This window comes from Empidonax traillii, unplaced genomic scaffold, assembly GCF_003031625.1.
Source record: "Empidonax traillii isolate 1590-97213 ecotype Southwest subspecies unplaced genomic scaffold, ASM303162v1 scaffold322:size1131127, whole genome shotgun sequence".
Lineage (NCBI taxonomy): Eukaryota > Metazoa > Chordata > Aves > Passeriformes > Tyrannidae > Empidonax > Empidonax traillii.
In genome coordinates, this window is record NW_020955515.1 from 1118335 (window position 1) to 1131158 (window position 12824).

The window sequence follows — 12824 nt, forward strand, 5'->3', positions numbered from 1 at the left end:
GAGGGGCTTTGAGGCAATTTAACCCAGCCCTGTAATTACCTCGGTGCCCAGGTTGGTCTGGGAGGGGAGAACACCTTTCCCTCTGTCGACACCGGGCTGCAGGAGCCGTCCCTGTAACCTGCAGCATAAGGAAAGTGCCAAAGGACTGGCAGAGCCTTTGAATTCCAGTCAGCTTCCTGGGATAGCAGGGTGTAACCGCCTGAAAAGGCAGCTCCACAAGAAACAAAAACAGCAGGGAAAAACCCATGCACCCACCCTGCCAGGAGCCAAACAGGGAGGCTGTGTCTGCAGCCAGGGCTGCACACGCCTCTCCCGGCCGGACGGGACCTGCTCCCTTCCCCAGCTGGAGCCTGGGAGGCGAGGGAAGAAAGAGCAGGAGACCTGCAGAAATTCATTACCTTACACATGACAGAGGGATCAGTTGGCCTTTACCAGAGCCCGGTGAGGTTTCCCTCATTGAACACAGGAAAGAATCACAAAAAATAATTAGAGAGATTTCATCTCAGCCAGCTTATGAAAGCACCGACTTTATACACAACAGATTGGCAACGGCACAAAGATGGATGTGAAAGGCAAGAGCATTTGCAATGTCAGACAGATCAGAGACAGAAGCTCATCAAAAAATGGCCCAGGGCAGATATAAGTTGAAAAAAGAAAGGAGGAGGTTAAAAAAAAATGGAAAGGAAATGACCCTTCTGGAGATAAAAAATGTGACTCCTGTCCATGACACACGGATGTACCCCTCCTGCCCCGCAGAAAGGACCCCTGGTAAAAACTCGTCATCTCCCTGGAAAGATCCGGGTTAAAGAACTTCAGTACTGACAATCACTCGCTGTGTTTTGCTCCTCAGCTGGGTGCCAGTGAGCTGGTCAGCACCAGGACTGAGGGGCCTGAGGACAAATGTCAGCTGGAGAATCCTCCAGCGAGCTCCTGGGGCAGGGGAGGCTGTAATTGGAAAGCTCCAGGTGGCATTTCAGGAGAGCGAGCAGGGCTGTGCCACACAGAGAGGCTGCTCACAACCGGGCTCGGCCAGCCGAGCAGGCAGGACCCCCGAGAGTGTGCTGAGCAGCTCAACAAATGGGTGAAATGTTTACGGGGGGGATGGGAGAGGACAGACTTCTCTAATTAGCAAAGAGGTTTGCATTTAGTCACCCAGCACAGCGCCTGGGGCCCTGACTCCAGACACTGCTGTGCAAAGGCTGACAGCTCTCCCAGACACAGAGCTGTCAGCCTGGGCTTTGTAACCAGAGACTGCTGCCACAGAGGAAAACAACCTCTGTGTTCCTCACCCTTCTATACAGGCACTTCCAGCAGGGAGGGGAAGAGCTGTGCTGTGACCCCCTGAAGGCAGCACTGGAGCTCTGGGGACGTCCACCTCATGGCACATGCAGGGCAGCAGCTCTCAGGCACTGGAGGTTCACAGTGACTCTCGCTGATGCGGTGAGACCAGCTCCGGTTCCGTGGGAACCATCGTTAGGAGCTCCCTGTTTCCAGACTGCTGCCTTTGGAGTGCAGCTGGGGAGCTCTGGAGCCTGGAGTGTGTCCGAGGCAGGCAGCAGGAAGAGGCCAGGCCATGCTGGTGGCTGTGGGAGCCCCAGCACATGTACGACAAGGCTGGATGTGGCCCCTCTCAACTCACACTCACTGGGGAGGTGACTCCTCCACGGCAGCTGAAACACAAAGGGCAAAGACCAAGATTTAGCTGTGAGCCCCTCCTCAATGAAGCTACAGGGAGCAGCGTCCTGCCCCACACAAGCCTGATACCCAAAAGACAGACACCGCAATCCCTGTTCCACTATCCCAGGAAGGCACTGCAAGGCCTCAGTAAAGGCACAAGTGAGGCAACACCCAGTACACAGAGCCCAAGCAGGAGGAAACACAGTCTTTTGAGGCTTGTGCCCTCCTCTCCAGCACACCTGGCTTCTCCTAGTTATTCTGTGTTTGCAGTGGGATTGAGAGAAGGGTGCAGCAGTGGCTCATGATAAAGTGGGCAGCAGCCCAAGCCAGTCAAAACCAGCGTTGGCCCCATGGGAGGAACCGCCGAGCGGTGCAGAACGGCCGCCCCAAAGGTGGAGCACGGCTCGCTTGTGCCAGCACCCTCTCCGGGCCAGATCACAGCCAGAGCTGACAGCAGCAATGACATCACATGTATCAACGGATCTCGTGTTCTCTCTGGAGAAATTTCCAGGCAGATTGAGCTGTGTGAAAGCCCAAAGTCAGATCTCAGCTCTTTACAGAGCTCTTGCTGCTTTTTGCACGCTGGTTGCTGAGGGATGCTGGGGCAGGCGAGGCTGCTGCCCTGACACGGCTGAGTTTGCACTTCCAGTACTGGGACAGGAGGGATGAGGTTTCGGACAGAGGGACAGCAGTGGGGCTACACACTCAGTCCCTGCCCTTACAGTGCTGCAGGTGGGAGCCCACAAACCAGCTGCCATGGAGCGTGGGGTAACTCCGGCAGCGGAAGGGAAGAGCAGTCTGCAGCCTTCCTGTGGAGACAAAACCCTTTTACTCCCATGACAAATGCCCTACTTGTTCCTGAGCCTGGGGACTCAGCCATTCCCTCTCCCCTTCACGTGGCAGAGCATATAACATGAGAGCTCGGCACTTGCAGGGGAGGAATGGGAGCCAGGGCCGATTCCGCTGTGCCGGGGCAGTCAGCTGGGCCTCCTCCCCTCCAGGCTGTAATTAGCCTCCTTGAAGTGGGCTGGGACTGGAATCCCTCAGACCAGGCTGAGGCCATAATCAACCCAACAGAGGTGGAAGAAAGGCCCCTCCAGCAGTCTGGGCCAGGCTCCCATTGTACATCCAGGCAACGGAAGGGCAGGTCACGCCACGGGCACGTTTTAACCACGCAAAGATGCTGCCTTTGGCCCGAGCAGAGAGGAACCACAAAACCATCGCTATCTTTTCCAAACCACAATGGAAAGGCAGCAGCCAAAACGACGCCTCAAATCTCAGCTTCTATTTCAGAAGCATCAATTAGAGAGCTGCTCTTTTTGGATACTCGGTGGACCGCTGGCACGCCAGCTCCCCACCGGCCGCAGCTTGGCCAACCCACCTGTCTGGGAGTGCACCAGACAGCCTCTGCCATTCCTTTACTCCCCTGGCCCAGTGGGAGTGGCAGCATCACACAGATGCAGAGCAGAAGGGGTATTTTTTATGGGCTTGAAGTTATTTCTATTCATCTGCAGCTCGAGAGGGACTAGAATAACACAGAGCTTATGTGCCAGGGTTACTCAGTACATCTCCGGTCACAAGGCATTGTGTCTGGCTGGGCCCTCATGGCAGGAATCACAGGAACAAAGCCTTTACTCACGCTTTACTGCCAGCAGTGTGTTCCCGTGGCAGCAGGCTACAGAGGTCACCAGGTATGGATGTGTCTCCTCCAGCTGCACTGGCCTTGGCACTCCCGTTTCCTCGTCCTTCCTGCCCAGGCGTCCCCTGGCTCCTTTCCCCCACGTGCACACCTCCCCGTCTGCAGAGGGACAGATACGCTTTGCTGCACACGTGCTTTGGACACAGCACGGACTGCAAGCAGAGGACAGCCAGGGCCTGCTGCAGCCCAGGACAAAGGGGCTTCAGCCTTACCTGCTCCAATGGCCACAGTGAAGGCATCCCCACAAGCCACCACGGTGACTTTCATTGCCTGGAGCCCCACAACCAGGTGGGGCACACGGCTGTTGCGGCAGGAGTTGGTGCCCAGCTGCCCATGCTGGTTGCTCCCAAAGGTGTAACAGTGCCCAGAGGCTACAACAGAGAGGAGAGACACAACTGGGTGTCACTCAGGGATGCACTGAAGTGATCCCCCTCTTTGCTGTCTCCCATGCGGAGCATCCTGCTCCACAGAGCTCTAACGCTGGATGTCTCTTGAGCCTCCATGAGGCCTCTGCCCACAGGAACCGGGGGCAAGAGGAAGACAAGGAAAATGCAGGTGTTCCCCCCCACCCCTCAGGGATCTGGGCACACACCCTCACCTGTGACTGCAGCCGAATGTGCTGTACCGATGTCAGCGCACACAACGGGCTCTTGGTTCAAAGGGGCTGACTGGGCACACACAAACACTGTGGCCTCCTCCACCTGGTCCTCTGGGGAAGGCTCCTCTGCCGAGCTGATCCGGTCTAGGCCCAGCTTGTTACACCTGCACAGGGAAAAGCTCAGTTCAGAGCTGGCTGAATGCAGCCTGGCACAGACACCCTGGAGATAAACCCTGCCCTGGCATGACCACATCACCAGTAGCATGATGCTGGGGGCAAGATCCCACAGGAACATGTTATGGAGCCCCCTGTTCCCTCTTCCCAGGCAGGACACAGATGGACAGGCCCAGGAAGGTGAAATGTGGACCCTCACCCCTCTTACCTGTTGCTCCCACAAGCAAGAATCTGGTTCTTCACTGTGAGGACCATGGAGGAATCGATGCCACAGATGACCCTCTGAGCCTCATGCTCTGGTGGGACTGTGACCTGCTGGGGAGAGTTGTGGCACTCCAGGGTACCCAGCCCAAGCCGACCTGGCAGAAGGAACAGAGCAGGGAACAGCTGATGGAACAGTGACCTCAGCACAGTCCCACAAAGAACAGCATTGACACAGCTCAGCTGCTGTAAGAGCCCAGCCTGGCACCCAGAAAGCAGCAAAACACAAAGCATGGGGGGCCTGGTATGCAGTGAAACAGCTGCAACTCTTCCACACCCACCTACCCTGGCACATCTGGAGGGGACTGTGGACAAGCAAGGCCAGTGAGGGGAGCAAGAACAGGCAACAGAAAGCATAAGCCCTGTTTTGCCAAACAGGCATCTCTTACCATTATCCCCCCTGCCCCAGGCAAACACTTCCCGTTCGTTGGAAACTGCCAGGACGTGAGATGCACCACAGGCCACCTGCACCATCTCGTAGCCCAGCAGGGCCTCCACAATCTTGGGCTGGCAGGGGAAGAGCAGCAGCCGTCAGCCGAGACCTCCCAGCCTGCCCGGCTGCTCCCATCCCTCCCACCCGGCCCCCCAGACTCAACACAGAGCTGGCAGGATCCCAGTTTTCATCCAACACAAACAACAGAGAAATTTTTTTTTTTTTGTTCCAAACAGTCTTCAAAGGGTTTAGAGACTACGTGCACACAGCGCAGAAGATAACGCAAACATCTCTGGGGCGGAAGAAAGCAGCCAGCACGAGAGTTTGGAGAGGGAAGAGGTTCGGCAAGGGTTGGGATTCGCCCCCCTGCCCATGTGGGGAGTGCCAGGGGCTGTGAACGCCCGCTCCGAGCAGGCAGGGGCTTGGTGCAGGATGCGTTGGCTCAAAGGCTCCTGTGCAGAGGAGTTGTGAGTTAATGGCTCAGATTCATTAGGGGGTGGAGGGACCAGGATCTCCACATTTCACCCAGCCCCTGCTGTGACCTGCTGTTAGATCTAACACCTCACCACTGTGAGCCTCATTCTCATTATCGTCCTCAAGTGAAAAGCACCATTTGTTGGGATCTGGCTGCCGCTTCCAACTGGTCTCCCCTCCCCAGCCATAAGCACTGAGCAGCTCAGCTCTGGATGGAGCAGGAACAAACGAGCCAGCTGACCACAGTGACAAATGGCACCAGTCCCCGGGCTCGGCTGGAAGCCATCGGCTGCTGCCACATCCGAGGACAGGCGAGGAAGAAGCTGGAAGGGAGCAATGAGCCCTCGGCTCCAGTGCTCTGAGCCAATCGGAAACACACAGCTCTTCTTTAAATACTGGCTCTTTTGAAAAATAACTTTTCTCAGTGAACCTTGGCAGCTGCAGGCCAAGAGTGAAGCAGGCAGGTGTGTGATTGGAGGCAGGCTCCAAGCTGGGAGCCTGCCAACAGCAACCACAAGGCAGCTCTTGACTTCCCCCATGCTCAAAGGGATCATTGTGTAGGGGGGGGAGAGAAAGAGAGAAAGCAGGTTGGGTCTTTTAAAACCCGCAGTGACGGGGAGAGGAGGGGGAGGGGGTCGGATGCCAGAGCATGCCTGGGATGCACATCCGTGGAGCTGGGATGAGCCCTGCTCACGTGGCACAGAAGTCACAATCCCTCCTCTCCCCTGGGGGAGCAGCCGGCCCAGCACCCTCACCACCAACCTGGCTCACGTCCGTGAAGTTTCCATGCCCCAAACAGCCATTGCTGCCGCTGCCGAAAGTCATGATTATCCCCCTGTCTGGAGCAGCAGAAAGAAGTCGTGTCAGTGGCACACGTGATACCCTGCAAGGCACACGTGAGGCCCCGAGAGGCGCGTGCAGCCGAGGGGACGTGGTTCTCGGGACAGCTTGGACCCACTCTGACTCATGACTTGCTGCAGGGGCCACAGGCCTTCAGCGAGCTCTCAGGGAGCAGCAGGAGCTTCCAGATAACTGCAGCCTCTCTGTGCTGCAACAGCTCAACAAACAAACAGCAGCGATAAGAGAGTGCTGAGATAACACTGCTGCAGCTGTGTACGCAGGAGCTGTGAACCCCACAGTCTGTCAAGGTGTTAAAGTCACGGAGGCACTCCCTGAGCAGCTGCCCAGAAGAGGGATGGCAGGAAATGCCACGGAGAGGTAGGACAAACACATGCCCACAGTGTTTGCCAGTTGCATATTTGTAGTTTGCTGCCCTGACCCCCAGCAGAAGAACAAACAGAGCTCCCAAAGGACCACTGGGAGGGCTTTGCTCCACAAACATGGCCTTGGGCTGGTGTGTGTGTTCTCCTCCCACCCAGAACACCTCCTGGCCCACTCTAAGGGGGCTTCAGACCCTGCCTTCCTGACGCTTGAGGACGACCAGCCCTGCAGCAGCTCACACTGTCTCCTCACTGCGACACCAGTCCTTGCTGGTCACTGCCTGTGCCTGTCTTATGCTCACAGAGTATGTGACAGAAAGGCTGAGCTTCCCACACACTCCTCACACTGCAGTCCCTACTGTACAGGTCACTTCTGGCTTCAGGTGACAGCAATGCAGCCAGAACAGAAAACAGAGGAGATTTCATAGAATCATTTAGGTTGAAAAAGATCCTTAAGATCATCAAGTTTAACTGCGGCCCTCCCCACCCCAAACCTTTGGAACTGAATTGACCAGTGTGGCATCATGCCTGCCATTTCTGACCCCCACCTGCTGCTACATGAGAGGCCACAGAGGCCTCCATGTCACCTCAGCCCAGTGCATCTCTCACATTTCTCTCTGAGCAGGCTCCCTAGGCAATCCTTGCTGGCTTTGTAGAGGCATCTGGGGCTCAGGCAGGGGAAGGCAGGAGGCAGCAGCTCACCTGTGAGGCAGGCTGTGAAGAGATCACCGCAGGACACGTGTTTGATGGTCACTCCAGACTGGCCCTCCAGAAAGCGGGACACAAACTGAGGCTGGAGCTGCTCGGTGGATCCTGGGAGAGAAGGGCCTCCAGCAGCCCCCATAGGAGGGGCCTGATGGAGAGAAGCCATGTCAGCTGCTGCACCTCTGAGCAGCAAGAGCTGGGATAGGGAAGTCAGATGAGCCCCTTCCCACTGACTTAGCAGTGCTACCCATACCCTGGATGGGACAGTGGTCCTGGAGGAGGCAGTGCCAGGGCAGAAATGTCTCCTCAGAAATCACACATCCAAGGCCTCCACAGCCACTGCCTTCCCCAGGTTCCCTGTCACTCACCTCCCACAGGATGAGCCGCCCCGATTTGGTGACCCCAGCCTTCTGTGTCCTGCCAGCAGAGACCTGCACCACCTCGGTGTTCAGCATGGGCAGGCGGAGCGGGGTGGTGATCCCGCTGCCCCACGTGTAGATGGATGACAGTGGAGGTGGGATTCCTGTCCTGGCTGAACCACCTCGGACACCTGTGGGTCACACAGAAATCACTAATGTGGATCCCTGACTCTGCTCCCACAGGAAAAGCGATGACAACAGCCAGCCCTGGTGCCAAGCAAAGCTGCCTGCCAGCTACCAGAGCCAGACCAGTGCTGCTCCAAGGAGAAGCAGAGGAGCTCCCAGCCAGGGAACATGGGAACAGCTCCATGTATTTTATCCCAGAATTCAGGGAAGTGGCACCACAGCTCTAGCCTAATTGTTACCAGTGCCAGCTGCATCACCCTGCACTGGGACATTCCCCTGCAGCACCTCTGGCTGGTTCCCAGGCTTTTGCTGGGAACAGCAGGAACTTATTTCAAGGGTTCAAACCTAGAAGAGGCAGCTGGAGAAAGAACTCTGCTTGGTCCCCAGAGCTGAGGTGCCCATGCACTCCTCCAGGGCTCAGGGAAGGTGACATCTCTTAAATTCCTGTCTCCAGAAGTTGAAGTGCCTCTCTGATGTGCGCCATCCAAAGGAAAGCTTCTGAAGGGAGCTGAGTGGAACACACTATGCCAGGACTCACCCCTTGGCCTGGCACTGCTTGCCCGTCCCCCCGTCCGGCTGTGGGTCACTGTTGGCACTGGAGCCAAGGGTTTTTCAGGCCTGCCAAACCAAAATCCAGCCTTTAATGTCAGCTCAGCCCCAGAGGTCCTGCAGAGCCCTGCATCACAGGTCTGGGCAGAGCTACAGCATAAGCCACGGCTGAATAGCTCACAGCACTGCTTTGTCGGTGCTTTAAACCACCTGAGAGAGGGGACTTGGCACCAGTTCGCTTCCCCCTGTGCTCACAACTCTCTATTCAGCGTCACTGCGATGACAAGCCCACACCTGCCGTGGCACCTGCCTGGCCCTGAGCCCCTGGGCCAGGCTCAGCCAGCAGCAGCTGCACACTGGGCAGCACAGAAGAGCTGTGGGACAGAGAAATCACTCTCTTTGGAGCTTGTATCAGAGGCAGTGAGCTGGTCAGACACGCAGTGGGCTGTGGCAGTCCCTCCCAAGGGACACCAAGGTGGCAGTGCCACTTGCCTTCTCATTTTGACGCTGCCCACATCAGTGTAGAGGTTCAGGAGGGGCCGGATGCAGATGGCCTGGGCCATGATCTCGTTCAGCTGGGGCCGCTTGGAAGGATCCAGGTTCAGCATGCTGAGGATGAGCTGGCGCAGGTCGGGGCTGTATCTGTCTGATATTGGGGCAAATGTCCCACTCATGATCTTCAACACTAAGGCAGGAAGGTTCTGGAGAGAAAACAAGAGACATATAGTGGCTGGGCAGCCAGGGGCGAGGCCGAGGAAGGAGGTCTCAGCACTGCCCTCTGCCTTCACACTTCCCGGCTCAGTGAGAAGTGATCCAGCGTACATTTTCACCTCTGTGAGAGCCCATGGCTCCCTGCGCTACTGTATCCACCACATTCCTCTCTTACCGCAGCTTCAAAAGCCCTCTTGAGGCTGGCGAGCTCGTACAGCACACAGCCCAGAGCCCAGATGTCACTCTTCTGGTTGTAAGGCTTCCCTTCACAGAGCTCTGGGGAGATGTAGCACGGAGTTCCCACCACCTAGGAGAGACAAAAAGGTTTACTGTGATGGTGTGAAACTGGGGCAGTGAGGTGAAAGAGGAAGGGCTCAGTATAGAGCCCAGTGCTCAGGCTGGCAGGAACACCACGACACAAAGCTCTGTGGAGCAGGGCTTTTGTTCCCTGGCACCAACAGCTGCCTGACAATCTCAGTGAAAAACATGAGGAGTTGCCTTTCCAGTGACACATACAGTGATTGCCTCTAATTTTGCTCCTATTCACTTGAGAGAATAAGAGCCCAGAACTCCGAGCATGATACACACACGTCTGGTCAGATTAACCCAGGTGGGGAAAGACACTCAAATGTCAAGCTGAGAGAAGAGATTAAGGCAAGGCAGGACGTCATCACACAGGCAGGAGTTTAGTTGCCAAGGATGCGTCAGACAAGCCTGCAAGCCCCAACACTGTTACAGCAGTGTCTGCCCTCACCAGTGGGCCCAGACACCCCATCCTCTCCCAGCTTTGGGCAGGCAGGTCTTTCTCACCTCTCTGCAGCCCACTGAGCCACAGCAAACTTGGGTGTGAAGACATCAGCCTGTATAAACTCCAAGGAACAAAGCAGCATCGCTCAGAGATGCTGCCAAAAGACTATTGTGAGCCAAGGCTAGAGTCTCCAGCCTGGTGCCACAGGATAAAGCAGCTCCCCTGCCACTCACTGTGTAGGCTTTGCTCTTGCTGCTCAGGATTTTGGAGATGCCAAAGTCTCCGATCTTGACAATCATGCGGTGCTTGTCCAGGAGGATGTTCTGGGTCTTCAGGTCACGGTGCAGGATCTGCTTGGTGTGCACGTGGTGCAGAGCCAGGAGAATCTGCACGAAGAAGTGCAGGATGGTGTCCTCATCCAGCAAGGAATTGCAGCGTTTGTGGATGAACTCCGCCAGTGTGCCCCCTGCAAGGAACAACAGAGGGCTGTGGGCAAGGGGGGCTGCACAGGGCAGCACAAACCCTGCCTAAAACCAGGGGGGATTTTGCCATGGCATCCTAACAAGCCAAGCATGTGGGAAAAACACATCCTGGTGGGACACACAGCATGTCCTCCAATGCTCCAAGAAAATGGCAGCATAGCTGGTGGAACAAAGAAACAGCCTGAGAGAAGTTACTGTTGACACATTATCAAAAGCAGCAGGAAAAGAAACACTGAAATTACAGCTCTTGGAGGAGGACAGAAACCTTGATGGCAGAACAAGATCAGCCTGTTCTGCAGAAGAGAATTCTTGCAGTCCAAGAGGCCACGTGGCACAGAGAGGCCCCTGTTGGGAGGGAGAGGTCCAGATTCAGGGCTCACACATGGCTTTTAACAAACCCACATGCAAATGTTGATTTCATCTGGAATTCCACAGCAAATCTCAGTGGGAATCACAGAACTGTGGGACCAAACAGAGCTGACACAGGGAAACGTACCTGAAACCTGAGCCAGAGGCAGATGGTAGCATGCTGATCAGGGACAGAGGGGTTTGAAATGTTCTTGGTTTGGATATGATTAGCAGGTGCAAGGCTAACAAAATGGTTGAGGTTGGAAGGGATCTTGGGAGATTGCTAGTCCAGTCCCCTGCTCAAGCAGGGCCACTGACGGCTGGTTGTCAAGGACCAGGACCTCTCTTTTGAGTATCTCCAAAAATGGGGACTCCTTAACCTCTCCGGGCACCCTCTACCAGTGCTGGGTCATTTGACTCACAGTCAACCTGGTGTCCACCAGGACCCCCCAGATGCTTTTCTACAAAACTGTCTGCCCAAGAGGGACATGCTTGCACTCTCTGGGAGTCCAAAGCACAAGATCTTTACAAGGAGCAAAATGTGGGGCAGCTCAACCCAAGGAGAGCTGAGCGCTTGGCATGTCCTGGACCTGCCACAGGCACTGGAAGAAGTCGGGGCGCACCTGGGGCATATTCCATGGCGATCATGAGTGCCTTGTCCTCCAGGAAGTTCTCGTAGTACTCGATGACGTTGGGGTGGCTGAGCAGCTTGAGCACCTGGCACTCGTTCTGTGCTGCCAGCCGCTCGTCCTTGCTCATCTGCTCCACCGGGATCTGCTTCAGGATCACCAGCTTCTGGTCGGCCTTGCGCAGGCACAGGTGCACGATGCTGCAGGGGACAAAGCACAGGGCCTGGCCACCACCCTGGGGTGACACAGTGCCTCTGCAATCCCCGCGCCCCGGCTTGTCACACATCCCCTGCCGTGTCCCCAGGGTGTTCCACACCCCTCGCCGTGTCCCCCCCGCATGTCACACACCCCGTGCGGTGTCCCCCCGGGTGCCACAACCCGGCTGGCCCCCGGCATGGGCATGAGCCTCCCCGTCCTGGAATCTTGGGCTGCGACCTCCCACCTCGCGGTACGAAGGCCTGGAGACCCCCATATCGCCCACACCCGGCGCTCCCCTCACCCGAAAGCCCCTCTCCCCACCACGCGGATCCGCTCGTATTTCTCCATCCCTGGGCCCGACTCCTCCCGTCTCCATGGAAACACTTCCGCGCCGCTACGGCGGCCGCGGGAGGACAAACCCCGCCGCGGCGGTAAGGCCTAGGAAGGGGCTCCCAAGGAGACGGGGCGGGTGACGCCCCCGCACCGCGGCCTTGAGGACCCCCCTGCTTGGGTGGGCACCCCAGTGCCGTGGGGAGCCTCGGGCAGCACCCAGGGAGAGGGGCTTGGGGAGCGCTGGGCTGTCACCCCCGGGCTAGGGGGTGCCAGCAGGACCCCCGCACCCTCAGAGAGCGGCGGTGCCCTCGGCAGCCTCCAGTCCCCAGTGTTGGGGGGCACCCATGGAAAGGGCTGTGCTGCTGCAGGGCCAGCACGGGCCCCCTCTGTGCCCCCGAAACCGGCATTAGATCCCCAGGGGGTGTAATCCCTGGGGCGGCCGTGATGGAGGGTATAGAGCGCGGGAAGGGGTCCTGCCCTGCTCCCAAGGGCGGCTGCCCGTGCCCTGGAGTGAGGACAGGGACACAGGTGGCACTGCCACGTGGCCATGCTGCCATCTAGCGACAGCCAGCTCGGCTCACCGGGGCCAGCCAGCGCCCTGCACCGGGGGGCAGCGATGGGGCAGGACCCCCACTCAGCAACCAGCCACGCTTCGGGGCTCACGGAGCCGGTCTCACTCTGCTGCCATGCTGGTTGAGGGGACTCCTCTGTGCCCCCCTGCCTGGGGTCCCCCTGTGTCTTCACAGAGAGAGTTTGTGGGTGCTCCCCTGTCGTGGTTTTGCCCATCAGCCCATCCTTGGGGCTGAGGATGGTTTTGTCCAGGTAATTTCCAGACAAAAAGGCCAATCAAAAGTCCAGTAACGCCTTTGCTAATTACATCTTCAAGAAAAACGGAAGAGAAGGTTGTTGGCGCAGTTAAAATTAAGAGCAGCAGCCATGTAGGGGAGAGGAGTAGCGGGCCCGAGCAGGGCCAGACTCCCTCCTCCCCTGGCTTGGGCCGGGGTGGGGGGAGCAGGTGCAGCACTGAAGTCTTCCCTTCT

General features: G+C 57.2%; 1 protein-coding gene across 2 annotated transcripts; it reads right to left on the reverse strand.

The window, feature by feature from the left end:
• Positions 1-511: 511 nt before the first annotated feature.
• Positions 512-11873, reverse strand: NEK8 (NIMA related kinase 8). Of its 2 annotated transcripts, none has more exons than XM_027891523.1 (15): positions 11753-11873; positions 11248-11453; positions 10028-10260; positions 9222-9353; positions 8828-9036; positions 8325-8404; positions 7610-7791; positions 7239-7389; positions 6079-6155; positions 4799-4916; positions 4357-4507; positions 3975-4138; positions 3589-3747; positions 3317-3475; positions 512-1670 (listed from the first exon to the last, which is right to left on the reverse strand). In XM_027891523.1, the coding sequence occupies exons 1-15, from the start codon at positions 11797-11799 to the stop codon at positions 1642-1644; spliced, it is 2097 nt and encodes a 698-aa protein (XP_027747324.1). In that variant the 5' UTR covers positions 11800-11873; the 3' UTR covers positions 512-1641. The 2 variants fall into 2 exon arrangements, with proteins under 2 accessions (XP_027747324.1, XP_027747325.1); XM_027891524.1 differs by having other exon boundaries at positions 11773-11843.
• Between the last annotated feature and the right edge of the window lie 951 nt (positions 11874-12824).